The sequence below is a fragment of the Protopterus annectens genome, chromosome 12.part0 (genome assembly GCF_019279795.1).
Source record: "Protopterus annectens isolate FY-2018-M chromosome 12.part0, PAN1.0, whole genome shotgun sequence".
NCBI classification, from domain to species: domain Eukaryota; kingdom Metazoa; phylum Chordata; order Ceratodontiformes; family Protopteridae; genus Protopterus; species Protopterus annectens.
The window spans coordinates 210,660,730-210,687,820 of NC_056746.1; the positions used below are offsets into that span (position 1 = coordinate 210,660,730).

The following is a 27,091-nucleotide window of genomic DNA, read 5'->3' on the forward strand; positions in this document are numbered from 1 at the left end:
AATGGACAGAGCAGCTGTAAGCCTACCTGTAGTCCAAAGAATAAACTGTTAGCCCAGTGGCATAGAGGGATAAAGCCCTGACCGTGGGTCAGGTGACCCAAATTTGATTAGCGGATCATACTCTTAGTAATGCTGGCAACCTATCCTGAGGGGTTTTCAAGCTGTAGCATTCCTTCAGAGGAAGGAGGAGGCAGGCATATCAATTGGTGGGAGCCTTCATCAAGCAGGTGTACTGGAGCATACAGTTGCATAGGGGAAGGCATTGTGTCTACCACATCAATGTGAGTTGTGCACCTCCCTTCCCAAGAGTGGGGTTAGGCCAACAACAATGTCTTCATTGTCAAAATGCCATCAAGGATACAAGTATCTATCATGGTAGCCTAAATACTGGTCACTTGGATGGGTCTGAAAAATGAGATTGAGCCTGATTGGGTAGGCTTAATGGTTGGCAGGCACAGGGGTAAAAGCTATATAGAAAAAAAGATACAAATAACAAATTTAGAAAAAAGATAGGACTTTTTCTGAAAGTAATGTAATAGGTTCATAGGTAGGTACTACGCTATTGGCCCTAGGGCCTATACAAGCCCAGCCAAAAAGGTACCCTGGCTTTCACCACCCAAGAAAATTATTTTCCTGAGCCCCTGTCGAGGAGAGCCACAGAAGTGATCCCCGGGGTGAATTTCCTATCTCTCATCCAGTCATCAAGATTTTTCTTGAAGAGTGCTAATGAGGATCTTTGTTTGATATAGATAGGTAGTTTGTAATAACAAACAAAGAAAATAGATCACAGTTTAAAATGCCAATATACTGTCATGCTGTCATGTGTTGTATAAGTTATTAATCAAACTTTGTGTATTTATTGTCAATGAGAAGAAAAGTGAAATGAGTTCTCCCAGTGTTGTTATACAGTACCTTGTGCTTTTTACATATTCACGTATCTTAATGTGAAAGCCTATTTTGATGCAGGACAATATTTTAATTCCAAATCAAGTTATATGCTAACAAGTTTTTAGGTTTTAGAGTGATGTTGCTGCTAATTAACAAACATAAGTAATTCTGCTTATTTGAATCTTGGCAGCATGTCAAAATGTGTAACATAAAGTAAGTTAAAAACATCTTTTGGAACAAACATAGCATGTCGTATTCTGTAAAGGCATCATGAAATACAAACATGGAGTTGGTAGAGCTGGACTTTAAATTACAGGACACCGCAGAGATAAATGTTTGACTAATAGTTCTGCATTATCAGTGCTTTTGATGCATACTCACATTATGTAGATGATTTCAGTTGTTAAATGTTTTATATTTGCTGCAGTGTCTGTAGCTTCCAACATTTACCTGAAAGTGTAGCTATGGCCTACATTAATTTATCAGTTCATGTGACTAGCACAGTTTGTCATGCAGACCCTTGTCAACTAAATGTCTACACATATCAGCCCAGTTTTTGTACTGATATAAGTGACATGGCTGGTCAAAGAGTATATCTCACTGATTTTCAAGGGGAACCCTTTTTGTTCTATCCATTAGTTTTAGAAGTGGCATGCCTGACTACTAGGAAAAGTGGCACTCAATATAAAAGAAAGAATTAATACAAACTACAAATGGTTTAGGAATAAACTCCTTCAGTTATTTCTATGAAAAAGGTAATTATACGCTTTTTAGAGGGGAGGAAGACCAAACATAACAGCAATTTATAATGATTTATAACGATTCCCCAGAAATGCATCTAACAAAATGGCTGTTTTTATAAACACCATCAAAGGAGTTCCCCAGGGATCTACTAGACTGTGATGAAAGGAGATACTGCCAGCACAGCTATCTGGAATTTTGTAAATTTATATGTCATTTATGACTATCAAGATGATTAATAAAATATGCTTGTGTTACAACTGTATTAGAACTGTATGTCATGTGTATATCAAACTGGTTTGTACAGATGTGTGTTGAAAAGGTACTTTATAAAGTGTTTGTGTCTGAAAATCATCCACAGTGTACCCTACTGGAAGAGAACAGAAATGTACATGCAGTATTTTAATTGTTTAAGTATATATGTTTTAATAGAGGAAACTGGACTGTTAACCTCAGCCCAGCAAACTTTAGAAAATAGATGAAATTAAATTACTTTATAGGCTACACAATAAAGAGACACAAAGTCTGTACTAGAAAGATTTCTGTATTGTCTTTAGGGTGAACTAATTACTAGTCCTGAAAGTATGAAGGAATGCAATTGTTTTATGACTTCCAGCATCTGCCAAAGATCTGAGTAAAAGCCCTTATCTATGTATTTTTACAATTAGATGCTAAATGTTACCAGCTGCCATCAATGGTTGTTTTGGCCTGGGAACTAGAAGTCAGATGACAAGAAATGATGTCATTCTGCAAGCTATCCGAGCAGTAATATTTTAGATATTAATTTGAAAAGTCTCTTAGTGAGACAGAGCAATCCGCATTCTGTATTGGACCTAACAACAACTAGAAAATCAATTCACCACATCTGCCTTGCTCTATTAGTAAGTTCTTAGGTTATGGTATAATTCACTTAGATTCAGTCAGGAATATAGGGAAGCTTAGTTTAGATGTTTTTCTTTTTCTATTTGAGACTGCCCTGCAATGTTGTTTAAATATTTCCTGTGGTTTTGAACTCTGATGTCACCATGAATATATATTGAACGTTGGCTTGTTCTTTTATTATTTATTATTAAATATATTTAAACCTTTCATTGTGGCTGATCTGTGTAGAGGTATTTAAGTTTTGAGAGTACTTGCATATTTATTTGGTGAGACTGTGTGGGCCACTCTTAATAGCCTTGTTCTTGGTCAAAATACCATTTGTATTAGTATTAATATTACACAGTAAAATTGGACACCCTTTATTAAGGGCCTTAAAATGGCTGATAAGGAGTTCTGGTGGTAGTATTAACTACCTTATAGTCTGGGCAGAAGGGGGCATAGCTAGTGGACCTGTGCAAGCCTTTTGCAGGTGTGTGTGTGTGTGTGTGTGTGTGTGTGTGTGTGTGTGTGTGTGTGTGTGTGTGTGTGTGTGTGTGTGTGTGTGTGTGTGTGTTTAAAACAAATCTCCAAGAGTGTGTGTGTGTGTGTGGTGTGTGTGTGTGTGTGTGTGTGTGTGTGTGTGTGTGTGTGTGTGTGTGTGTGTGTGTGTGTGTGTGTGTGTGTCAGCTACTTGGGCAGGGACATGAAGCACTGGATGGACAGGGAGAGAGAGTGTTGGAGGACTTGTCTTGGAACCCTGGCTAAGGACTCAACTCTATAGCTTTGCTAGTGGGGAGACTTACTGGGGATCTGGAGAAAGAGTGAGAAATGAACCCTGGACTGACTGTGGCATCTGTGTGCTCTTAAGGGAAGCTGCACTTGATGCAGAGAGCTGCATCTGGAAATACTGTGTGTATACTCGTCATCTTCCCAGTGAATGTCTCCCACTGTTGCCGGTGGTGAGGATTGAGGCTCCTTGATTACTGGTCCAGTGGAGGGTCATCACAAGGACATTTATTGTTCATTTTGAACATAGTTCTATAGCCAAACATTGGGATAATTTGTATGTAATACAGTATAGTGACAACACTGCATTGCTATATTGAGGGAAAAAACAGTTGTGGAAAATACTCTAAAAGGTGGCTTCTACATAGAAAAAAATTGCTTAATTATTTAAACAGTCTTAAATGTTAACAAATATAATGCCATTTTATTCAATAACAGGTATGAGTCTAAATATTCCTCAAAATTTACAGTTAAATCACGTCTAAAGATATAATTCCATAAACTGACAAAATTAAATATCTAGCAAGTATCACAGATGGTATTCTAATTGGACTGACTAGCTGCAGCTCCTCAATCATATTTGCTGTTTTTTAATTTTAATAAATATTTTTCTCTGCTGAGCATCTTGGTTTTTAGTTTTTATTTATGCATGTATTGTATGTATGTATGTATGTATGTGTGTATGTATGTATGTATGTATTTATTTATTTATTTCAGGTGTCCAAGTTTGGTGCAGCTCATAAAAAATGTTGCCTAACTCCACTGCAGGCACAACTCATATGGTCAGCATTCCTTCTGGAAACTGTTAGCCATGTTAACAAATAAAAAGTAGACAACTGATAGCAGCTTGGCTGTCGTGTAAAGCATCCAAACAAATTCAGTGATTCCCCCTTAGACATGCAGGACATTACGCCTATGCCTGCTTGCTCGTCCTCCTCGTATAATTCTATGTTCTAAACATGCAGTTGTTATGGTAGTGATTTAGGCTGTGAAACACAGCAGTGAGAAAAACGAATGAAGGAGTTGGCCAATATGTCACTTGCATTAGAGTCTTCATCGGCCGCAATTGCTGCTGTGATCTTGTTTGACTGGGTAGCAAATTAGGCTATCCTAATCAATCATAGTGAAGATCATACAGCTCCAGAAGGTTCTCAACTTGTAAATAAAATTATCAGTTGTAATGTAAGCAATCTACTAATACTGTCTGTGGAAGATCAGTTCATCATATCGCAGGGTAAATCACAGAACCTTCTGTACATAGACATGACACTGAGCTTTAAATGTTTAAATGAGGAGTGAAAAAACAAAACCATGCAGACCAGAAATAAAAACAGCCACAATGAAAAAAAATAATGTGTATGTGTGTGTGTGTGTGTGTGTGTGTGTGTGTGTGTGCGCGCGCATGTGTGTGTGTGTGCGTGTGTGTGTGTGTGTGTGTGTGTGTGTGTGTGTGTGTGTGTGTGTGTGTGTGTGTGTGTGTGTGTATGTGTGTGTGTAAACTTTCAACTGGAGAGCCAATACAGACTGCATGACTCGGGTATTACAGTTGCTGAACCCTAAGATTAACTTTTTAATGTATCTGTTAATCAAGATTATTTTCCTATTTTTCCCCTTTTTGCGATTATTGCCTTTTTTTTTATTTTGCAAGCACTTTAGCTCAGTTCAATTAACACTGCCTGTACAGGCTGTATTTTATACCCCCAAACCCTCATATGGTACCCCTAGAATAAGCCTTTGTCAATTATTCAAAAACCTAATGTTGCCTGCTCCTTTTGCAAAATATCTTTTGCTCCCTCCTGTGCTATCCCATCAGTGTAATATGCCCTCTAATGTAACACAACCAGTGCTCCTGCATGCCATTTGACATTGACAAATACTTGTTTATACCACAATTCCAACCATAAGCAAGCCCAACCAATTGTTTTACTAGCACAAGACTAGGATTTATGAAGCAGTTATGCACAGCCGACAATTAGCCCTACATACCATTCATTCACTCATTCATTCATTCATAGGTTCATAGGTAGGTACTAGGCTATCGGCCCTAGGGCCTATACGAGCCCAGACAAAAAGGTACCCTGGCTTTTGCCACCCAAGAAAATTATTTTCCTGTGCCACTGTTGAGCAGAGCCACAAAAGTGATCCCTGGGGTGAATTTCCTATTTCCCATCCAATCATCAAGATTTTTTCTTGAAGAGTGCTAATGAGGAGCTTTGTTTGATATAGATAGGTAGTTTATTCCAGAGTATGGGAAGTCTCTGGGACAGGAATCTATCCCTCCGGCATGTTCTGTTTATTGTGGTGACAAGATTTAGGCCCCTAGAGCGTATAGCTTGGATGGATTGGGATTTCTTTAAGTGGAGCATGTCTAACAGCTCTGGGTTTGACATAGCTTTGTATGTTAGGCAGAGATCACCTCTGAGTAGGTGATATGCGACGGAGTAAAGCTGGAGTTTTTTGAGATGATCTGCGTAGGACATCTGTTTGAGGCTGGTAATCCTCTTTGTGAGGTATTTCTGCGGCCTTTCCAGTTGTTGTAAATGTCTTGTGAGGTACATACCAAAAGGGGTATTGTACTCTATAGTGGTTCTAATGAGTGATGAGTAGAGGGGAACAATTACCTCTTTTTTTCTGGATGAGAAACCATTTTTGATGAGGTGTGCCATGTAGAAGGACTTCCTGACTACTGTGGCAATGTGGTTATCAAAGGAGAGACTACTGTGCACCTGTGTCCCAAGGTCTCTTATCACACTTTCAGTGTTAAGTATACTACCGCTTATGTGGTAGTTCATGGGTACAGAGTTTTTACCAAAGGGGATGACAATGCACTTTTTGGCATTGAGCTTGAGGCCATGGCTTTGACACCAAGCATCTGTCTCAGTGAGGCCCTTTTGTAGTATGTCCACATCGTTAGGAGTTTCGATTATGGCTCCTAGTTTGCAGTCATCTGCAAACATTGTTAGCTAAAGACCTTCTGTGTTAGCCTGTACTTCAGAGAAGTAGATATCAAACAGGAGAGGACCGAGGTCTGAACCCTGTGGTTCTCCACTTGTCACTGGTTTGAAGTCAGCTTTGGAGTCAGCTACTTCACAGTGTGGGTTCTGTCCATGAGCCAGCTGGCAACCCATCTTGTGACATAGGGATTTATACCTAGTTTAGTGAAGTGGGGGATGGTGTCGAAAGCCTTGGCGAGATCTAAATAAGCTGTATGAACCACCTTACCCTCATCTATGGCTTTGGTGACTGTTACAAAGAAGTCAATCAGGTTTAGGAGACATGATCTGCCTTTTACAAACCCGAACTTGGTAGGGTCCAGAGTTTGGAGATTACCAATGTCTTTGTTTATGAGTTCCATGATGATACGTTCCATGGCCTTGCAGACCAGGCTCGTCAAGCTAATGGGGCAGTAGTTTCTGGGGTCCAACGTGGCTCCCCCTTTGTGGAGTGGGATAACCATCGCCATGCATCATTCAGTGGGCACAAAGCCCAAGGTGAGGCTATGATTGAACATGGTACTTAGGTAGGGTGCCCGTTCATTCTGTAGTTCATGTAGAACACAGCCTGGGATATTGTCAGATCCCATGGATGCTGTGTTCTTGGCTTTGGAGAGTGTGTTTTTTACCTATGCAGCCGTGATTATAGGAACTTTGCATTCTCCCTTTATAGAGATGGGCCCTGTAGGGGATGAGAGGGGGGTAAAGTTAGCACTGAACCTATCTGCCAGGATGTTGGCAATATCAGTTGGTTCTGTATATTTAGTGCCATTGTGCTGTAACTCAGAGCAGATCTGAGTGTTGCCATTGAGATTCTTGACATAGCTATAGAATGCTTTGTGGTTGTCTTTAGAATCAGTGGTGATTTTGTTTTCATAACTAGCTTTGGAGGATTTTATGAGGGATCTCAGCTTCTTATTGAGGCTGACCAGGGAGTTCCTCCAGTCATGGGAGTTTACTCTTTTTTGCAACAGTTTCTTTCTTCTGTTGTAGAGTTTGTTTATGGCAGAGGACCACCAGATTGGCTTCCTTTTTTTGGAGGATAGCATCTTGGTTCTATTAGATCAATAGCATGATCCATGCACTCGTGTAAATGCTTATTAAGTGCATTTGTGTAGAATTCAGCAGTCGTACGTTTATAGTCCATCTTCATGGGTGTCATGAAGTTTGCCATTTCAGTCTTAAGAAGTGTGAAATTGGCTTTGGAGAAGTTTTTACGGTGGTTTCCCTAATTGGGGGTGGGGGGGGGGCGGAATGTGGATGTCTAGGGTGATTAGCTTGTGGTCAGATCTGACCAACGAGGAATTGACCTCTGGTGTGGAATACCGGTTGCCCATGTTGGTAATGACCAGGTCTAGGATATTGCTGCCCCTGGTGGGGGTGTGAATAAGTTGATCCAAGGCGTTGGAATTTATGAATTCCAGAAAATGTTGGGCAAAAGAGTTGGTACATGAGTAGTTTTCCCAGTTAATGGTGGGGTAGTTGAAATCGCCCATTATTAGGGTGTTGGGTTGTACCCTAATATTTTCCAGTGTGTCAAGAAATGAGGAGTGGGAATCCTGGGGCATGGTGGGGGGTCTGTAGCAAGCTACAACTTGGATTGTGGTCCTGCCCAGAGTTAGTTGCACTTGAATAATCTTGGATGCATTATGCTGTGCAACTAGCCTGGAGGTGTGGATGTCCTTAATGAATATGGACACGTCTCCACCTTTAGTGCTTCGTTTCGGGTTAGGTGGCCAAAAGGTGACGTATGAATTATAGCCTGGTAATGCAGGGGTGCTTTCTGGAGCTTTGAACCAGGTCTCTGTCACTGCACAGATGTCGATGTTCTCCATTTTAAGGAGTGCCTCGAGTGAGTGCATTTTGAGGTTTAGACTTCTAGCATTGAGTAGCATTGCCCTCAGATTTTGCTTGCTTGTACCTGTTACAGTGGTGAATTTGTCATTTGAACCTTGTCTAAAAAATGCACTATAGTGGTAAGAGCCTTTGCCAGTATCTGTAATCCCAAGGGCGACAGGTGCAGGCCATCTCTGCAAAGCATCGTGGTCTGTCGATCATGCTGTCCCAGGCAGACAAATACTAGATCCACTTAGAATGACACCAGAAGCTTAGCCAATTGTTGAAGTCAATCATTTTGTCCTTGTACTGTGGTATCATTCTGGGTGATGGCAGGATGCTACTCAGGGCTAGGGTCATACCTGCCTGGACTACAAGATCGGAGAGCTCCTCCATGTCTCTTTTCATGTAGTCCAGGGAGGTACATCTCAGGTCATTCACACCAACATGGATAATGACAGTGTCATATTTGTACTTGTTATGGAGTGACCTGAGTGCGTGGGTTATGCGGCAGATCCTGGCACCTGACAGGCAGCTGACAGTAACTTTCTCCTTGTTTAGCCTGGTGAGTGGAACATCAGTGTGCCTGACTACAGAGTCACCTATGACTAGAGTGTTGGGTACATTGTTATGCCTTATGGACTGTGGTTGAGTGGCACACTGAGTTTGTGGGCTATGTATCATTTGGGTTGTGTTGGGGGGTGGAATTTGCTTGCGTTTCTGCTTTGGAGGTCCCTGATGCTTGGGCTGGTTTTTATTGAGAGCCTCCGTGAATGTAGGTGTGTGTTTTGTGTTTCTATGTGTGTGTTTTGGTGGTGTAGGTTTTGAGGGACTATGTGATGAGTGTGGTGTGGTGCAAGTGTTTAACTTCTCCTCTTGACTGTCTAGTCCAGTCTTGGGTAAGGAGAGCTTTGCTTCCAGTTTGGCTATATAAGTGCATCTCTCACAGGTTGTAGTGTTGAATGGTAGGAGGAGAGGGTTGTCTGTGTATATGAGGCAATTGCTGCATTGCCCCAAGATGCCCAGATTCATCAGGTAGACAGGAGAAATCACTGGGAGCTGACCCTTAGACATTCCTGGATATGTACTTATGTATTAAGTACTAAAAACTGCTTTCCTCTAGATAAGTGCGGAAAGTTGAGTGCTGTAGTAATTTGCAGCTTATTTAGTGCTTACGAGTTCTGAACAAGTGCTGAGTTCAAAGAAACAAATTTGAGTGCTGAAACTAGAAAACTGGCTAGTTCTAAGAAACAAAATTAAGCTAGAAAGCTTCCCTCCAACACAGAAAGGCTTGAGGGCTCAGAAGCCTACAGACAGTCTAGACCACTTACAGGAAAGGCAGGAAACAAGCTTAACATTTTTTTTTCTCTTTCCCAGATGCTCTCTTTGTACACAGTAGGAGTGCCTGAAATCAGAATATGATCTCACTGCACTCAGTTAAGTGGGCAAATGAAATGGGCCCAGAAGGAGTATCCAAACACAAATTTACAAGAGGGGCGGGCAATTTCAAAGCCACCAAGATTAACATGGTGACCATAGAGATGGCTTATAAAAGTAAGGGGATGAGGGGCAAAGCCATTCACATGATGTATGCATGGGGGCTTGCACCATGCAGTAATACCTTTCCTCAATTTTTAATACTTTTGAGTTATACATCATAATTTGGAAAAAAAATCATTGAAATGGAACTTGTAATTACAGAACTGATTGTACAGCAAATAAAGCTTTAATGCCAGCTGGTAGATAGATGTGGTGATGTAGCTGCAGGCTATCTTCTGCTTCTGTCTGCCTTCCTTCATTATTCCAGTATGTATAACCCCAATGGTATAACAATAAGGGTGATGAAGTAATAGACAGAAAAAAGCTACAAGAAAGAGATGAATGTAGGCAAAGATTGGCCTGTAGCCAGACCATTCTTCTACATACTCAAAAAGTCATATTACTGTATCCCTCCCAGTCACAGACCAGTTTACATTAAAAATGTTCACCATTTCAAATGCTGCTCTTCTGCACATAATAAAGTCCATCATTTTTAGTTATTGTATTCCACAACAGCAGCAGAGAGTTATTTAATGATGCTCAGTCATATGTCTAAACAAATTGTTTAAAAATTTCTGTTGTAGACCATTTTTTTAGAGCAGGAGTGGGCATATTCTTGCCTTGATAATTCATAATGCTTATGATTAGTGATCTGCGCGTGTAGTACGTGTCTGAGATGTCTGATTGCACCTCAGTAATGATGGTTGAGCAAACAAGTATATATAGATTAAAAAAGCAGCAGAGGTACATGCCTTAAGCTTAAATCTGAAACCAGTTTGCTGTCGGACAGATCTAAGAAAAAAGAGATGGAATGTCCAAAGCAGGAGATGCAGAAGGCCTTTGCAGTTAAAGCACTTTATGGTCAGGTATACTAGTTTTGTGTAAATGATCATCATTTAAGTGACCTGGAATGTGAAGATGGAGATGCGTACAAGAGGCTGAAAGACCTAGGGCTTATTAATGCCTCCAAGTGGTGCACTGAATTAAGGGATAGAACAATAAATCCACGTTTTCAGTTTTATGGTCCTTGTAGTCTGAATCCACTGGTACTTAATTACTGAATAAACATGTTGTTACTAAAAGCAGTGCATGTCTTAAGGGAAAGAAATCTAAAAATTTAAAGAGAATCAATTTGTTACTTGCGTATATATTTACTTTGTTAAGAGACTGAAAGTCTGTCTAATCTACCTTATTGTTGCACGCTCCTGCAGCTGACCTGTCCATCTTTGCTTTCCATTTTTTCCATCCATTTGTACAACCATCCATCTATGCCAAGGTCACTTAAATGTGTCATTTGTTTTGCGCCATGTCACATGCCTGTTGAGTCCATTTCATCTGTCCACCTCCCTCTCTGTAACAAAGTATTTAAAAACTTCTAACTGAACTTTGATCTTTCAGATTCGAACCTGTATTTCCTTCAGTTCTCTTTATCCTTTCTTCTCAGCACAATTCTCTTCCAAGTCCCTCTAATTATTTAGTATATCCAGACTTTGTCCACATTTCTCACAGCACTCAATGTAGTCCATCTCTTTTACCATCTTAGAAGCCTTCTTTTGTATCTTTTTCAGCATCATAATTTTATTGCTCTTGTATGGCTACTAGAAACTGACACAAAACCCCAGCAGAATAAGTTCTAACTCATTTTTCTAATTCAGTACCCCACTGATTGCCTTTCTGTCTATCTCTACCTGGTGGATTATTAATGATCATTCAATGCTCTTTCACTTATATTGTGACTTTATTAACTAAACTTTCAGTGTTGTATTGTTCCACTGGGTTGTTCCTCTTGCACTGGTCTGCTGTCATCTATTAAATCAGTCTCACAGTGTCTCTTTTCTGATCAGTTATGACTAGTGCAGCCCATGAGTCAACTGTTGGTCCCAGCCACTTTTCTTTACATATTTTTATTGCATTTTTATATTTGGGAACATATTATGATAAAGCAAATAACTATTTACACGAGTCTACATCCATTCTTTCTTTATACATTACTGGAAATGATTAAACAGCCAAAGAGTATAAACTAGTCATATAAAATACATTAACATGTTCTATTAATGAGTTTAGTTTTTTCCAGTAATTATATTCTGTGGTTATTTTGTTTGTTTTCGTCTAAATTGCAGACATTTTTATGACCCACAACAGTGACAGTAATTATACGTTCTGTAAATGAGAGCAAAATTTAATTTTTCAATTTCTTAGTCATCATTTTGCTGGCTGTTTGTTAATAAGCTCCATATGAGTTGGGTTGCATCCTTGGGTACATATCCAGGAACTGCATTATAAAATATTGCCACATGTTTAGTTAATATAAATTTATTAGACCACAATGCTTGCAGAAAACATTGATTTTTTTTCCCAAAAAGGTTGTAGAACTTTGCAGTCCCATGCTGTTTTTCTGCTTTGATTATGGATTTACATCTCCTGCAATTAATAACTTCCTTTTTATATATAATTTAAATTCTGTCTAAAGTGATAAATAATCTATGTAGCAATTTCAAAGGAAATAATCTTCAAAATAAACAGAATGTGTTTTTTTCTGAGGATATTAAACCATTTTCCATCTATTGTAGTTAAAGCTGAGTCACTCACTTGGAGAGTATAATCACAAAACAAATACCTCTGATACAATATTTATAGCTCTTAATTATTTTTTACATTTTGAATGAATGTCATCTCCCCGTCTTACAATTTGTTTCAAGATTTTTTAGAAAATCCAGACTGGATGGGTATTTTTTAATTATATATGACATTAAATCAATGCTAAATTAAACGCTGTTTAGTGATTGCACTGGGTGGCACAGGGCTGACATTAAATCAACTTTAGACTAAACACTGTCTAGTGATTGCACTAGGTGGCACAGGGGTGACATTAAATTGACTTTTGACTAAACACTGTCTAGAGCTTGTACTGGGTGGCACTACAGGGGTGCAATGGACAGTTTTGTTACCTCACAGCAAGAGGTTCTCTGGGTAAATTCTCTGCTGGGATGTTTTCTGTGTGGAGTCTGCATGTTATCACTGTGCTCATGTGATCCTTCTTAGGGTGCTCTGGTTTCCACCCACATTTAAAAGACATGCAGGAAATGTAATTGGAACTCTAAATTGTCCATAGGTGAGAGTGCGCACACGTATGATACAGAGGAAAGGCATGGTGACCTATTGCTGTTTTCCCCTTTCCTTAACTCTGTGGATGGTGGTGGCTGTCCATGGGTTCACTCTAGAAGTCTGCTGCAACTTGTTAGAAAGTGAGTGAGCAATTGATTTGCCCTAGTTTCCTATATCCAAATAATGTTTTCCTATTAAATATTCTGTGTTAAGCACTTTAGTCTTTCTTACCATTTGATTTCAAGAGATCGAACCCTGTTTTTAAGATTAGCATTTTTTGAAAATATAGAGTATCTGCAAATCTTGGTGTAAATGCTATAAATAATAATATGAAACACCATTCATTTATTTTTGGTATTTATAGATAAGATTTTAAATGTTTTTACTATGTTGTATACAAGAATAATCTGTTGATTTAATACTGCTTTAAAATAATTTTTTTTGACAATGACTTCTTATTTTTATATTTATAGATGTATTGTGATATTTTTTTCATTATTTCACCAAATGGTTTCATGTATTTTTGCATTTGGCTAAATAATCAGAATTTAACAGTAAAGCTACTGCTTTAATAATTGAAGCTATAGCACAAGTTTCTAGGTTAAGAAACCCTATTCCACCATTTTTCCAGTCTCTTATATGATGTGTCAAAGCTATTCTAGGTTAGTTGGTGTATCATAACAATTTCATACAAACGTAATTAAAAAGTTTAATATGTTCTTATGTAATTAAAAAGTTTAATATGTTCTTCAGAAGGAACTAATTATGTTATCTGTATAACTTATTTTGGGTAAAATAGCCGTTCTGATTAAAATCAACCCATCTTCCATAGAAAAGAATAACACAATCCGTTTATTTATTATTGTTTTAATATTGCCTAAATCCTTCTTATAATTTATTGCTGATATTTCTTTGAAATTGCTTGTAAGTGTAACCCTAGGTTTTTAATTTCTTTATTATTCCATTTAAATTTACTAATGGCTTATATCAAATAATTTAACTCTTTGTTAATTAATGAAGTATTTTATTCAGGTTGAACTTTAGACCTGGCATAATTTCAAACATTTTCTATTTTTATTTATTAGTAAAGAATCAATATTACATATTGTCAAGCAAATAATAAAGGAGACAAGGCACAACCTTGTTTTATACCCTTGCTTATCTGAGAAACAAAAAAAAAACAAGTTTAACATGTGAGAATAAACTTTGATAAACTCAAACCAATCTGATTGGTTACAACACAACTTCAGAAGATCTTTCCTATCTTCAATACTTGTTTGAATAATCTGTTTTTATCCTTAATTTCTACAAAAACAAAAAAGCAAACTATTCACACACTAACTCAAACCTTCCGGATTACTTTGTTTCATATTCTGGAACTATTTGGGTGCCATAATAGATAAAAACTACATTTACTCATCTTAATAAAGCAATGTTCAAAACACATCAAAACTTATGTTCGTCGCAGTCTAATTCTTTCTGCATATGTATAAACAAAAATGGTCAATCCTACTTGCTTATTCTATGGTACACTACTAATGTTCCTTCCTATTCAGCTTTTAATGTCAGTTTTCTAAACACAGGTAATTGTGTAACAGTATAAGTTATTTACTTCCAATCATTGTATCTCTTTAAAGCAAATAAACTGGCTAGAACTGGACAATTACTTCTTAACTAAGAACGGTTAACACTGTTCTGTAGTCTCCTTAAAAATGTCCTGCTAATAGAGTTTTACTACAAAATGGTTTCTACCACAACATCTCAGATAATATTCTGTGCAGATTGTTCAGAAACCTAAATGTGGACTTGATTTTGTACATCAGGCTTTGCCACAATGTTGCCTAAAATATAGAATAATTTACCTCAGAACTATGTCAAATCCCAGTAAGACTACATTTTCAAGACAGCTTTAAAACATCATCTTGCCACAAAATGGATATGTAGTTGTAACTTATACCTTAAGCATGACCTGAAAGATTCTTCTATGGCAAATCGACAACGTAAAAGCTCCACTGCCAATCATGGGTGGACAGGGTGATCCGCTGTGGCGACCCCTAACCGGGAAAAGCCGAAAGAGAGAGAGAGAGAGACAGAGAGATAGAGAGAGAGGGTCTCAGGCTATTAAGACAGCTTTGAAATCTCTCTCTCAACTAAATGGTCATTCATTCTTCTTGTAATACCTCATTGACCATAGAAATCTCCATTTCACCTCCTAAATTCTTTTAAATCACTGTTTATTGTTCTGTTTTACTTTTATTTATTGCTCAACTCATAGCTAGCATAGCAATGTCTTTCGGCTTTTCCCGATTACGGGTCACCACAGTGGATCATTTGTCCACAGATTGATTGGCAGTGCAATTTTTATGGTGTCAAGTTGCCAGCCTGGCATCCAATCTTCACAGAAGGCACACACAACTACCTGCATATCTTTAAATCTCACTTGACCACAGGGAGGACATGCAGACTCTGCACAGAAAGTGCTCCAGCCGAGAATTGAATCGAAGAACCTCTTGCTGTGAGGCAACAACACTAACCACTGCACCACCACAGCCTGTCTAACTCATGGCTGGCATACAACAAATATATTTATTGCAGTAATGTATAGTTTTATTTTCAGTGACAGTACTTGTCCAAATGTACTGAGCAGATTGCATATACAGTGCAGATATTTATGCATTAGCCTTCTGTGCTACTTGTTTTGTGCTCCTGTGTATGAGGAATATATATCTATATATATTTTATTCATTATAGCTAGATATACTTTTATAAATTTAAATTAATTTACAGTACAAAAAATTATGGTCAGATTTATTTTTTGGAACTGTGAGAAATGGGCTATTCTACTCAGAATTTCCTTTTAAACTTAAATACATAAACAAATCTTACAGAGGGTAAACTATGACTTGCTGTTTATATAAAGTATTGATGGCCTACACTAATTGTTAGTAAGCCCCTGTATGGTTTTATTAATTCCTTAAATGCCTTTCTATTACAAGTTGTATATATGATCATTTACCACCATTACTGTCATATAGCGAAGGTCTGGCTCAGTTTGGTAGCTGAAATGTCAGTAAACTGGCAGAAACAGTGAAAAGATGCAAACAGATCATGGAAGGAGCCACCATTTGCTCGGTGATTACAGCACAGTGTGTATTAATTAAAGAATATATTAATTAAAGGGGCAAACATTAATGCATAAATGTTCCACAGCCAATCTAGTAATCAGGTAGCACGTCTCTGCCAATAAAATAATTTCAAGTGATACATTTAAATCTGGGTAAAGGAAGAAAAAATTCTACTTTCCTAATTTTAATTTTTTTTTTTTTTTTTGTCAAAACTCTTTTAATTAAAATTAGGACTATAAAACAGTTTTAGAATATTTTCTAACATGATGAAATAACACATAAAACACTATACAGTATTTGCATATGATAAAGCTTTTTACCCGTTAACTTATGAAATTACAGCATTACGGAAGGGCATGGATATTGCATGAGACTATAGACATAAATTTCTCGTGCTCAGAGTAATAACCAGATGTTCTTCGTGGTTCACTGTTGCAGTGATCACACTTGGGTTATCTGCCTGCAGGTAGCCCTCAGTCGGCCCGAATACCATAGACTTAGTATTTCTGCATTGGTTGTTGTCACTTCAGGACTGACATCAGGTCATCAGGGGTATAAAAACAGGCAGCTGACACCATTACATCAGTCTTTCTTGCCAAGGAGCCCGAAGCAGAAACAGTTCGCATGAGTGCCGGTCGGCTGCTACCTTGAGTTTTTATTTACGAATTTAATAATCTTGAAGTCTTCTAAAGCTAAGTACCCTGTTGGGGATCCTTTTTTCTTGCTCTAACTGATGTCAGAAAAAGTTAACAATTGTCTTGCCTGTAGAAAGCAAATACCACACTGAGATTTTCATTCTTACTGCGTCACCTGTTTAGGCCCAGACCACGACGTACCTCACTGTCAGTTTTGTGCCTTGTTCAATGCCTGAACCATTCATTGCTGGGCCCTTATTGTCACTAAATACTTTTGTTCTCAATCTCCGTATTCCGAAATGGCTTTGGTAAGCCATCCAACTACCGATATTCCAAAAAAAGTAAGGATAAAGACAGAGACAGACCGCACAGGTCCAAAGCTGCCGACGACGCTGCTGTTAAGCTAGTCGCCAGTTCGCTGGTACTCAGTGAGGCGCTTTCACAGGCCCTGATGCCCACTTCAATGGATTTGCAGGCCTCTACTGAGACCTGTTCGGAGTCCGGTATACCGCAAGACTCTTTTCCAACCATCAAACTTGCGGATGTCTCTACCTTGGATGGGTCTGGAGCCGCTGAGCAGGCACCGGCTTCGGAGGAAGTTCTTCGCACTACCGATGTTCGACACAAACCTGATGACTTCAGTTTTGTCTAAAACTAACGAGTTTCTACGGCCAAGAGTATGCGCTACGCCTAGAAAACCGACAACCAAAGCGCATGCTCCTGCTCCCTTGCCACAACATAAAATGCTTAGAATGGCAGAAGACCTTATTATGCTGATTAAAGGAAGTCAGCCTTCCACTGCTAAGAGAAAAAGAAGTCAGTCCCCAGCAGCTTCAACAGACCAAGAGTCCGAAGACTCAGGTTTGTGACTATGAAGACATGCCCTTATATGCTTATGAGGATTCAGATGCAGAGGAAACCATTCCCTATGCCTCTCCTCCAGAGGATTTTTCTTTTGGTGAAACCTTACATGCTTTAAGAGATCATTTCCATTGGGAATTCCAAGACTATCCTCAGTCCAAAAAGAGACTCAGAGAATTTCTAGACTTGCCACAACATAGGTCTTTAGCAATACCCCCAGTCCTGGAAGTTGTTGATGATGTCTTTATGGAATCCAGCCTTACACCTGATACTTTACCCCCTGCTCCTAGGAAACCAGACAGGTAATACAGAGTACTTGACTCTCATAAATTTCTTTTCAAAAATCCTACTGCTGATCCAGAGATCATTTCCCAGGAACATAAAAGTATCAAGGCAACTACAGCTAAGAATCCCACCCCTTCAGGCAGGGATTCCAGAGCTTTGGACAGATGGGATAAGAAAATATATACTTCTGCAACTCTCGCCATTAGGGCCTTGACTTGTCAGTTTCACATGCTGAAGTATCAGCACCATATTATGGAACTTATTAAGCAAAAAATAGCTATCTTTACAGACTGTGCAGAAAATAAAGAATTGCAGGAACGTTTGCATTCTGCAAGCCAAGTCAGCAAGTGTACATTGCAGTGTGGCTTTGACACCCTAGAAGCATCTTGTAGGGCAGCAGTCACTGGTTCTGTACTGAGAAGACATGCTTGACTTAAGGAGCAGACCTTGCCAGACCATGTCAAATCAAAGTTATTAGACGCTCCTTTGGACAAGGACAATCTGTTTGGCACCAAAGCAGAAGAGGTTCTTAAAAAGATGGAAGAAAAAGCTAAATCTATGCAGACAGTTAAAGAATTCTTACAAGTGCAGCCTCCTAGATTCAGTAGGCATTGTCCCTCAAAACACTGGTCCTTTCCAGCCCCCTCCAGGCCATCTCAAACTAGACCCAGGGGAAACAGAACACCCAGACTACAGTCTAAGGGTATGCAGAGATCCAAGCAATGGAGTGCCCCCACTCCCAAAGCAGGGAGTGCTAAGCCACCCCCCTATGGTAAGACCTCACAATGACTTCTCTCCTCCACTCCCCACCTCTGCCCAGCCGCTTGTGTCCCTAGGAGAAAAACTTGCCCCTCATGCAAAAAACTGGATGTCCATCACCAAAGACCATTGGGTCCTCAACATTGTATCCCAGGAGTAAAAATTCTACTTCCACTCACTGCCAACCCCAAAAGGATTTCCAGACCTTCCTCCAAACCAGTGGGCAAAGGCACAAAACCAAGTTCAATCCCTGCTGTCTATAAGGGCAATTCAACCTGTTCCTGCAGAACAGATAGGTCAAGGATTATATTCCAGACTTTTCCTGGTACCCAGAAAACAGGGCACTTGGCGCCCAATCCTAGATCTTTCAATTCTCAACACTTTCCTGGTGGTACCAAAATTTAAAATGCTCACCCTGCAGCAGCTTCTGCCTATGCTAGCCAAAGATGCCTGGTTAGTCACCCTAGACTTAAAAGAAGCCTATCTGCACATCCCTATAAGGGAGTCATGCAGGAAATATCTTCGCTTCAGTGCATGATCTATGCATTATCAGTTCTCTGCACTTCCCTTTGGCTTATCCACTGCTCCCAGAGAATTTACAAAATACCTGGCTCCAGCCATTGCTTACTGCAGACAGACAAATATTCACATTTACCCGTACTTGGACTACTGCCTGATTCAGGCAAACAGTCAGGAAATGCTGTTGCAGCACTTGACATTTGTAAAAAACCTTCTAACCTCCCTTGGGTACACCATTAATGAAAAGAAATCAAAACTAGTCCCCAGTCAAAAGATTGTATTCCTGGGAGCAAGCTTGGACACAGCATCCCAGATGGCATTCCTCACTCCAGAAAAACAAGCCTATCTGACAGACTATTTTACTCAAATGGCCACCAGAACCCAGCTATCCGCAAGAAAAATCCTGCAGGCCCTAGGGTTCATGGCCTCTTGCATCCTACTAATTCCATATGCCAGAATGCATATGAGGAAACTTCAATGGTACTTAAAAAGTCTTTGGTGCCAACATTCTCAACACCTGGGAACCGTAATTCCTATCATACCCTGTCTAAGGACAGAGTTTCTTTGGTGGGCAGCAGCATGCAATCACAACAAGGGACTGCCCTTTACTCTACCCCACACCACCCAGACCCTAACCACAGATGCATCAGACTATGCTTGGGGAGCACACATGTACGGCAAGTGCATTCAGGGCCACTGGAGCCCAAGTCAATTTCATCGGCACAGAAAGAGATGCTAGCTGCACAGCACGCTCTGACAGCTTTCAGATCCCTACTCTCACCAGAACACCTGCTAATAAAAACAGACAACACCACATTTATGTGGCACAGCAACAAGCAGGGGGGAACCCACTCTGCAGGCTAGCTATGGCCCTGTGGAACATGGCCTTGGACATGCAGGTCCATCTGCAAGCTCAATTCCTGCCAGGCAAACAAAACTCACTGGCAGACGACTTAAGCAGAAATCTCCTAGACCCACATGAGTGGCAGTTAGAGCCTAGCACCTTCAACCTCCTGATTCAGAAATGGGGACCCCAGAGGTGGATCTCTTTGCCTCCCCCTGCAATCACCAGTTTAACAAATTCTGCACCAGGACACCTCACAGCAGGGCCTGGAAAGTGGATGCCCTATCCTTCCAGTGGGTATACCTTTCAATTTATGCATTCCCACCTCTGCCTCTTCTCTCAAGAATATTACTCAAGATAAGACAGGACAGACCAAATACAATCCTGATTGCCCCGGACTGGCCACGCCAGCATTGGTACCCCCTACTGCGCAGCCTGTCACTGGTGCCACCCTGGCACCTACCCCAGATCCCTACCCTCCTCATTCAGCAGGGGGACAGATCTTGCATCCGCAACTGCAAACCCTGAATCTTGCAGCCTGGCTTATTCCTTGAATTCTCCCCCAGTGACCAGTGTAAGCAAGCGAGTGCTGGACGTCCTTTTTTAAGCCAGTAGACCCAGTACAAGGAAATCCTATGCTGATAAGTGGAAAATGTATTGTTCCTGGATTCAATCTAAAGGAGAGGACACAGCACTGCCCTCCTTACCTCTAATCCTGGATTACCTAGCAGATCTACTCCACAAAGGCCTATCCTTCTCCTCCATTAAGATCCATGCCTCTGCCATCTTGGCTCATTACAGCACTGAGCCATCTCTCGTCTCTCACCCTCTCATCACACAGTTTCTGAGAGGGGCAAACAACTTAAGGCCACCAAGGAGAGCACCTACCCCTGCTTGGGACCTTTACTTTGTACTGGAAAAACTCATGCTCCCCCCCTTTGAGCCTGCAGCGTCAGCAGAGTTAAAATTCCGCTCTTGGAAAATAGCCTTGCCTCTGGCCGTCACTTCAGCTAAAAGAGTGTCTGAGTTACAAGAACTTATGGCCGTGGACCCCTTCATTATTTTTCATGATGACAGGGTCTCCCTCAGGACTAACCTTTCCTTTATGCCTAAAGTGGTGTCCAGTGTGGCTCTCAACCAATCTATCCATTTGCCAGCCTTCTTCCCTAATCCTCAAAACAAAGGGGAAAGGATCCTGCACTCCTTGGCCGTGCACAGATAGCTCAGATTCTACCTTGATAGGACTAAGCCCTTCAGGAAATCTGACCAGTTATTAGTCAGTTTTGCACCTGGGGCAGAGGGCAAGGCCATTTCAAAACAAACAATTTCCAAATGGATAGCACACTGTGTCCATTTCTGCTACAAACACCATGGGAAACCAACCCCTCAGGGGGTCAGAACACATTCCACTAGAGCAACTTCTACCTCTACAGCATTCCTCTGGGGAGTCCCTACCAGGGACATTCTGGAAGCTGCTACCTGGAGTTCTGTACACACCTTCACCAAGCATTACCACCTGCCTATCTTTTCCATATCCAGGGCAGGTTTTGCAACAGCAGTCCTGCAGGGCATACTAGCCATCCCCAACTCTTCTTGACTGCCTCCACCCTTTCTTCAGCTTTGGGAATCAACCCAAGTGTAATGACTGCAACAGTGAAACAAGAAGAACATAGTACAGTCGTGTACACTTACCATAAATGTAGATGTTCAAGTGTATTCACTGTTGCAGTCCTGGTTTCCCACCCGCCAGCCCCCTTGTCTCTCTCTCTCTCTCTCTCTCTCTCTCTCTCTCTGTCTCCTCTCTATGTCTATTACTCACCCCTTACAGGGCTATTGGTATTTACTTTTTACTGGTGGTGTTTTTCCCACCATAAACCACCATTTGGCTAGGCTTATATAGGCCCTAGGGCCAATAGCCTAGTACTTACCTATAAACCTATGAACCTATAATTTAGCTCCCTATTTGGGGGGGCTCCTGACATTTGGAGCAAGAAAAACTAATGTAATGGCGTTGGCTGCCTGTTTTTATACCCCTGACATCAGTCCTAAAGTGACAGCAACCAAAGCAGAAATACTAAGTCTCTGGTATTCAGGCAGACTGAGGGCTGCCTGCAGGCAGATAACGCAAGTGAGATGACTGCAACAGTGAATACACTCGAGCATCTACATTTATGGTAAGTGTACACATCTGTACTTTAAATTCATTTTAAGATTTTTAATAGCATAAGCCATGCTCATGGCAAAAGCAGAGGTATGGTATAGTGTCTGGGAATGAAGCTCTGTTGCTCATGAGGGTCTGATGTATGGATAAATCAGCTGTATCTCCCTTTTTCCAATAGCTCCTATAGACTAGAGAAATTACACAGTAACCCAATAGCTATGGATTGCTCTTTAAATAGACATTTCAACATTTTCAGTATTGCAGTTATGCCATTTATCAATCTTCTTTAAAAGTATATCAGAAAAATAAATGAATGAAAGTATGAATGGATAAATATAATAATAAATGAAAGAAAGAAAAAGAAATAGCACGTTATGTGACTAACAAAAATTAGCTTTATTTTGTGACCCATTATATGGCATTTTTTTTAAAATTTGTTCTTTTTTACAGATGCCCAGCAGCCAATGTCACAACAGCTGTCATTAATGGGATACGGCTGCAAAGTCAGTTTTCAGTTCAGCACATTGTTGTAAGCAACTTGGGACAAGTTTACCTGCACTGTGAAATTAGCCTCTGCATCAACAGTAGTGGAGAATGTATGCCTGTAAGAAGTTTTATATAATATGTGCTGGAATAAACTAAACTTGTTTATATGCAAATTTAGAAACATGTTTCATCAGCAATGCTTATTCTTTTAGGACTGCCTGGGGTTTCGGTCCTCACATATGAAGCACACAATCAATGCTAAAAAATTGACAGTTGGGCCCATCTCTTCCATAGGTAATGTGATTTAATAATATTTATTTTAATGTATTTACTGATGAAATCAAAATACACAAATAACTGTGATATTCCTTGATGCAGTAGCCGTCACAATGGTCATAACTGTGTGCTCTACTCAGTTATACCTTAATAAGAACATTGGCACAAATTATAAAACAGGATGAGTGAGAGAAACAGACAGAGAAAAATGTTCTTCACCAGTGAATATGTGTCATGTAGGATGCTTTAATATGTGTCAGAACACAATGAATCATAATTCATAGGTAATGCCCAATGCAAAAGAGCATCAAGGAACAGGCATTAAAAAAACAGTGCAAGGATTGAAAGACAAAGCATAACGCATTATCTTCTTAGCTTTGAGATGCCCAGTGAAATGAACTCCCAAACATTAGTCCTACACACCTGCTCAGCATTCATCTATGATCCCCAGCCCTAATGTGCAAGTCATACAATTAAAAATCTCAATGCCAGTAGGATAACAGTGCAAATGAGATGAATAGCCCCAAATAGGGAAAAATTATTTTAAAAGTATGCGGCATGCAATGATGAAGAAGCTATTAATGTCTTAAAGTTTTGTTTTTAAGAACTCATTTAAAATGTATACTTTCATTAAGTACTGACGCATTCTTTGCATTTATTAATTTTAACTAAACACAGAATCCACTGCCCCTGGGTATATGTATTTATTAACAACAAATACCACTTGCTGTATTAACTATTTTCATTCCACTGCCAAATCCATAGAACTACATCAGACTAATTGCAACACACACTTAACTGTCTCTAAAAGCCCTCAAAACTAATTCTATGATACAAGGCTACCAATAATGAAAAATAAGATGTATGACAAAAAATTTCAGAAGTAAAATTTAAACTCATATGAGAACAGTGAATGCTAATATGAGTAAACATTATTTTCAATGGAATTTTTGCTGTCAGCCTTTCATATGGCATTGTGGTGCTACACGATAAGGAAATTTGCCCTTGTCTTCCTGCTGTGCAATCATGGCATTGGTATATATAATTAGGAGGGGGTGTGGAACCCCCCCCCAAAAAATGAGTTTTAATTTTGTTTTCAGTCATTACATATTTGATCTAAGATGATCATTCTTTCATTATTTGGTATTGCAAGTGTTCGATGTTTGATGGGACGATTACATATATATATATATATATATAATATATATATATATATATATATATATATATATATATATATATATATATATATATATATATATATATATATATAGATATATAGATAGATATATGGTTTACTATCAAAACCATGATGGTCAAAAAAAAACTTACAAAACATCGAATGGAACCTATGACTTCCTACATATTAATTAGGCATAAATGCTGAATCTGTTGAACGAATTCAGCAGATTCAACATTTATGTCGAATATCGTATGTGACATCTGTGTAGGTGCAAACGTAAGTTAAACTCCTACACTGGCATTCACGTTTTATTAGGGGAGCAAGCCTCCTGTGCACCCCCTGCAAACTATATATTCCAAATCCAAGATCGCACTATAATGAGGAAAGGGATACATTTCCCAATCCACACTGTACTGTGATCTCAATGCAGACCATCAATTACATATCAGTGAATGCACAGTTGTCTGAACCGTTTAGATATGATATTTTTGACTATGTCACACTTTTTTATAACTCCAGCTTTTAAAGTAAAAAAAAAAAAATCAACCTTAACTACAAAACTAATTAGAACACACCCTACTCAAAGGAACCTTTATATCCTAGAGATAACTACATATTCAAATATTTCTGCTTCAAGATTGCTGAAAAATATTTCAGTTCTTCAAAAAATTCTCATTGGATACTATTTGATTGCACTTAAAAGAATTGCCACAAAAGACAGTCCTCTAAATTCTGGACATCTAACCCAGTTAGTGAACGTTAGTAATTTAAGCCAATTAGAAGACTTAACAATCAACTAACAAAATTTTAAGCCACACAGGAGACTTAACAATACGTTTTCTAAACAAAAACAGACTAAACAACAAATGGAATTAATTGTAAGCCTGATTAGTAATAGTAAGTTCAGACATCTGAGCTATAATAGACTTATGGCTAAAAGATGATCTCTGTCTGTTGCAGTTTATCAAAAGAAGGTGTTCATCTCTACAAATTTAATAAACCAGCTACAGCAATAAGAGGTGAAAATCCACTGTTAATAATACTTCTTTAAAGACTCATATCCTGCAGGCAACAGCAGTCGACCCTAACAGAGCAGAAACCCCTAAATGAATGAAGTCACACCTTATTCTAGGGAACCTACAGACCTCCAGCTAAGAGTGATGAATATTCATCCTCCATTATCCATTTTTTTAAATATCACCAGTCATACCAGGTACCCCACATGATCCCTCGAGCAGTATGCTTGCCACTATATATTTAACAAGTGCTGAACATCTGCTTAGTAGTTTTGGAACAGTACATAAGAATAAGCTCCAAAGATCTATCGCTTGTTTACTTTTGGTGGTCTCATTCATGTTACACTTAAGGAATCAGATCTTTACAAACATTAAGAATCACTACAAGGGCACCCTACTGGTCCCATATCTCTACTATGATCACTCATCAGGAAAAACATTTAAAGCAGCAAATGTATGTTCTACAGAGTTCTTATTGTCAAAACTAATTAATTTTGCTACCCCTCCCCTTTTTGTACAATTCCCATGGTATGCTTCTGTCCTACTGAGCCAGTCTAAAACTGTTGATTTGCATAATTACTCACTTGCACTCAGACAATCAGTAAACCGGACAGTATTTTTTTTTTTTGCAACTTCTCATTTCCAAATAGACCATCAGATAAAGTTGCAACCCACTAACTTCACTTAACTGTGTATTTGAACATTTTACAAACCTATTATTCTTTTTGGTGCAGCCCCTTCAACTTATAGAGCATCATAAATATATTATTTTATAATAAGGATACTGCAAACTGTAAACTACAAACTTCAAGTTTATCCAAAGTCTAAATGCCCTTGCTTTCCTGTAATAAAGGGAACATTGGCACTTACCACTTAATTACTGTTTTTCTGATTTTCTTTTTCTATACTGTGTTTTATGGTGGGCTGGGTTTGCCCACTCCATTCACCCTTGCTCCACTCGGGCTCAGTCTGCTCCCCTACCCTGCCCTCAAATCTCACCAACCACCAGTACACCTATGCTTAATCATAACATTCTCCAGCTAGTAATTACCCTTAACCAGTCAAATTCCCATTCTTCATCCACTCCTCAAAACACATCACGTGACTATTTCAGCTCACCTCCCACATCCCCTATCCTCCCTTCCTTTTTCTGAGCAAATATCACTACTCCACTCGGTTAATACTACACAGTAACTACCTCCAACCCTCACAAACTGCTGCTCACTATAAACTATTTTTCAAACTTACCTCACACTTCATTTTAACTTTATCCTATTCTAGTCTCTTTCCCTATTCTGTTTCTACTATCTTGCTATTATACCTATCAACTTTTAGTTATGTTTTCCTAACTGCTTGCTATCATACCTATTAACCTGTAATTATACCCTCCTTAACTAAATCCATACCTATTCCTTCTATTACATTACCTTCTTACCTCTTCTATTACTTCCCGGCTACCATGCTCTCATGTGGCATTCTCACGTTTCCCTTCTCATTTCTCTTTATACTCATCCTTACCTTTCAATATCTAACTGCACTCAGTAATATTTCTCTACCTTCCAAGTCCTCAAAAACCACATCTACTGTAAGTAACCAACCTAAGTTGTCTGTAAATTTCTCAGACATATCTTCCAGCCTTTACCAAATAAATCCCTCTCTACTTCAAAAAATAAAAATACTCTCACTAGACCAGAGCCAAATCTCTATATCTCAAAATTCTACCTCTAAATTTCAAACCTACTTTACCACACCATTTAGGAAACTTCACTTTCTGCATTACTGCTTCAGACTAACCACCTTACCTTTATGTGGAGATGTCCACCCAAACCCCTGGACCCCCAATCATTACCCATCCACAACCTAGCATCAGCAGTTCCCACAAATCCTTATATGGTCACGCTAAACCTCCAAAGCAAACGTAATAACATTCCTCATTTTCATGCATTGATTGCCGATACTCAACCTGACATCATTGCAGTTACTGAAACTTGGATAAAACAATATATTAAGCACTTTGAGTTTCTTCCACCCAGTTTTGCAACCATAAGGTCTGACAGACCCCACAAAAAGGGAGCACTATTAGTTCCGCTCCTACTACAATATAGTTCCATATAATAAGCCCATAATCACAATTTGCCACTGCCAAAATTCTTATTTCCTTCTTAAATATGAACAATTGTAAAAATAAT

General features: G+C 39.3%; 2 protein-coding genes across 2 annotated transcripts in view; one reads left to right on the forward strand and one right to left on the reverse strand.

Moving 5' to 3' along the window:
* Positions 1-27,091, forward strand: part of LOC122816453 (uromodulin-like) — a 559,619-nt gene that overhangs the window by 507,480 nt on the left and 25,048 nt on the right. Inside the window, exons 14-15 of the mRNA XM_044089260.1 lie at positions 22,392-22,545; positions 22,640-22,721. Of these exons, the coding sequence (XP_043945195.1) occupies positions 22,392-22,545; positions 22,640-22,721 (236 nt within the window). The remainder of the gene's footprint in view (positions 1-22,391; positions 22,546-22,639; positions 22,722-27,091) is intronic.
* The window catches only part of LOC122816454 (cytochrome P450 3A9-like), a 473,820-nt gene that overhangs the window by 35,817 nt on the left and 410,912 nt on the right, over positions 1-27,091 (reverse strand). The gene's annotated exons all lie outside the window — the stretch shown is intronic.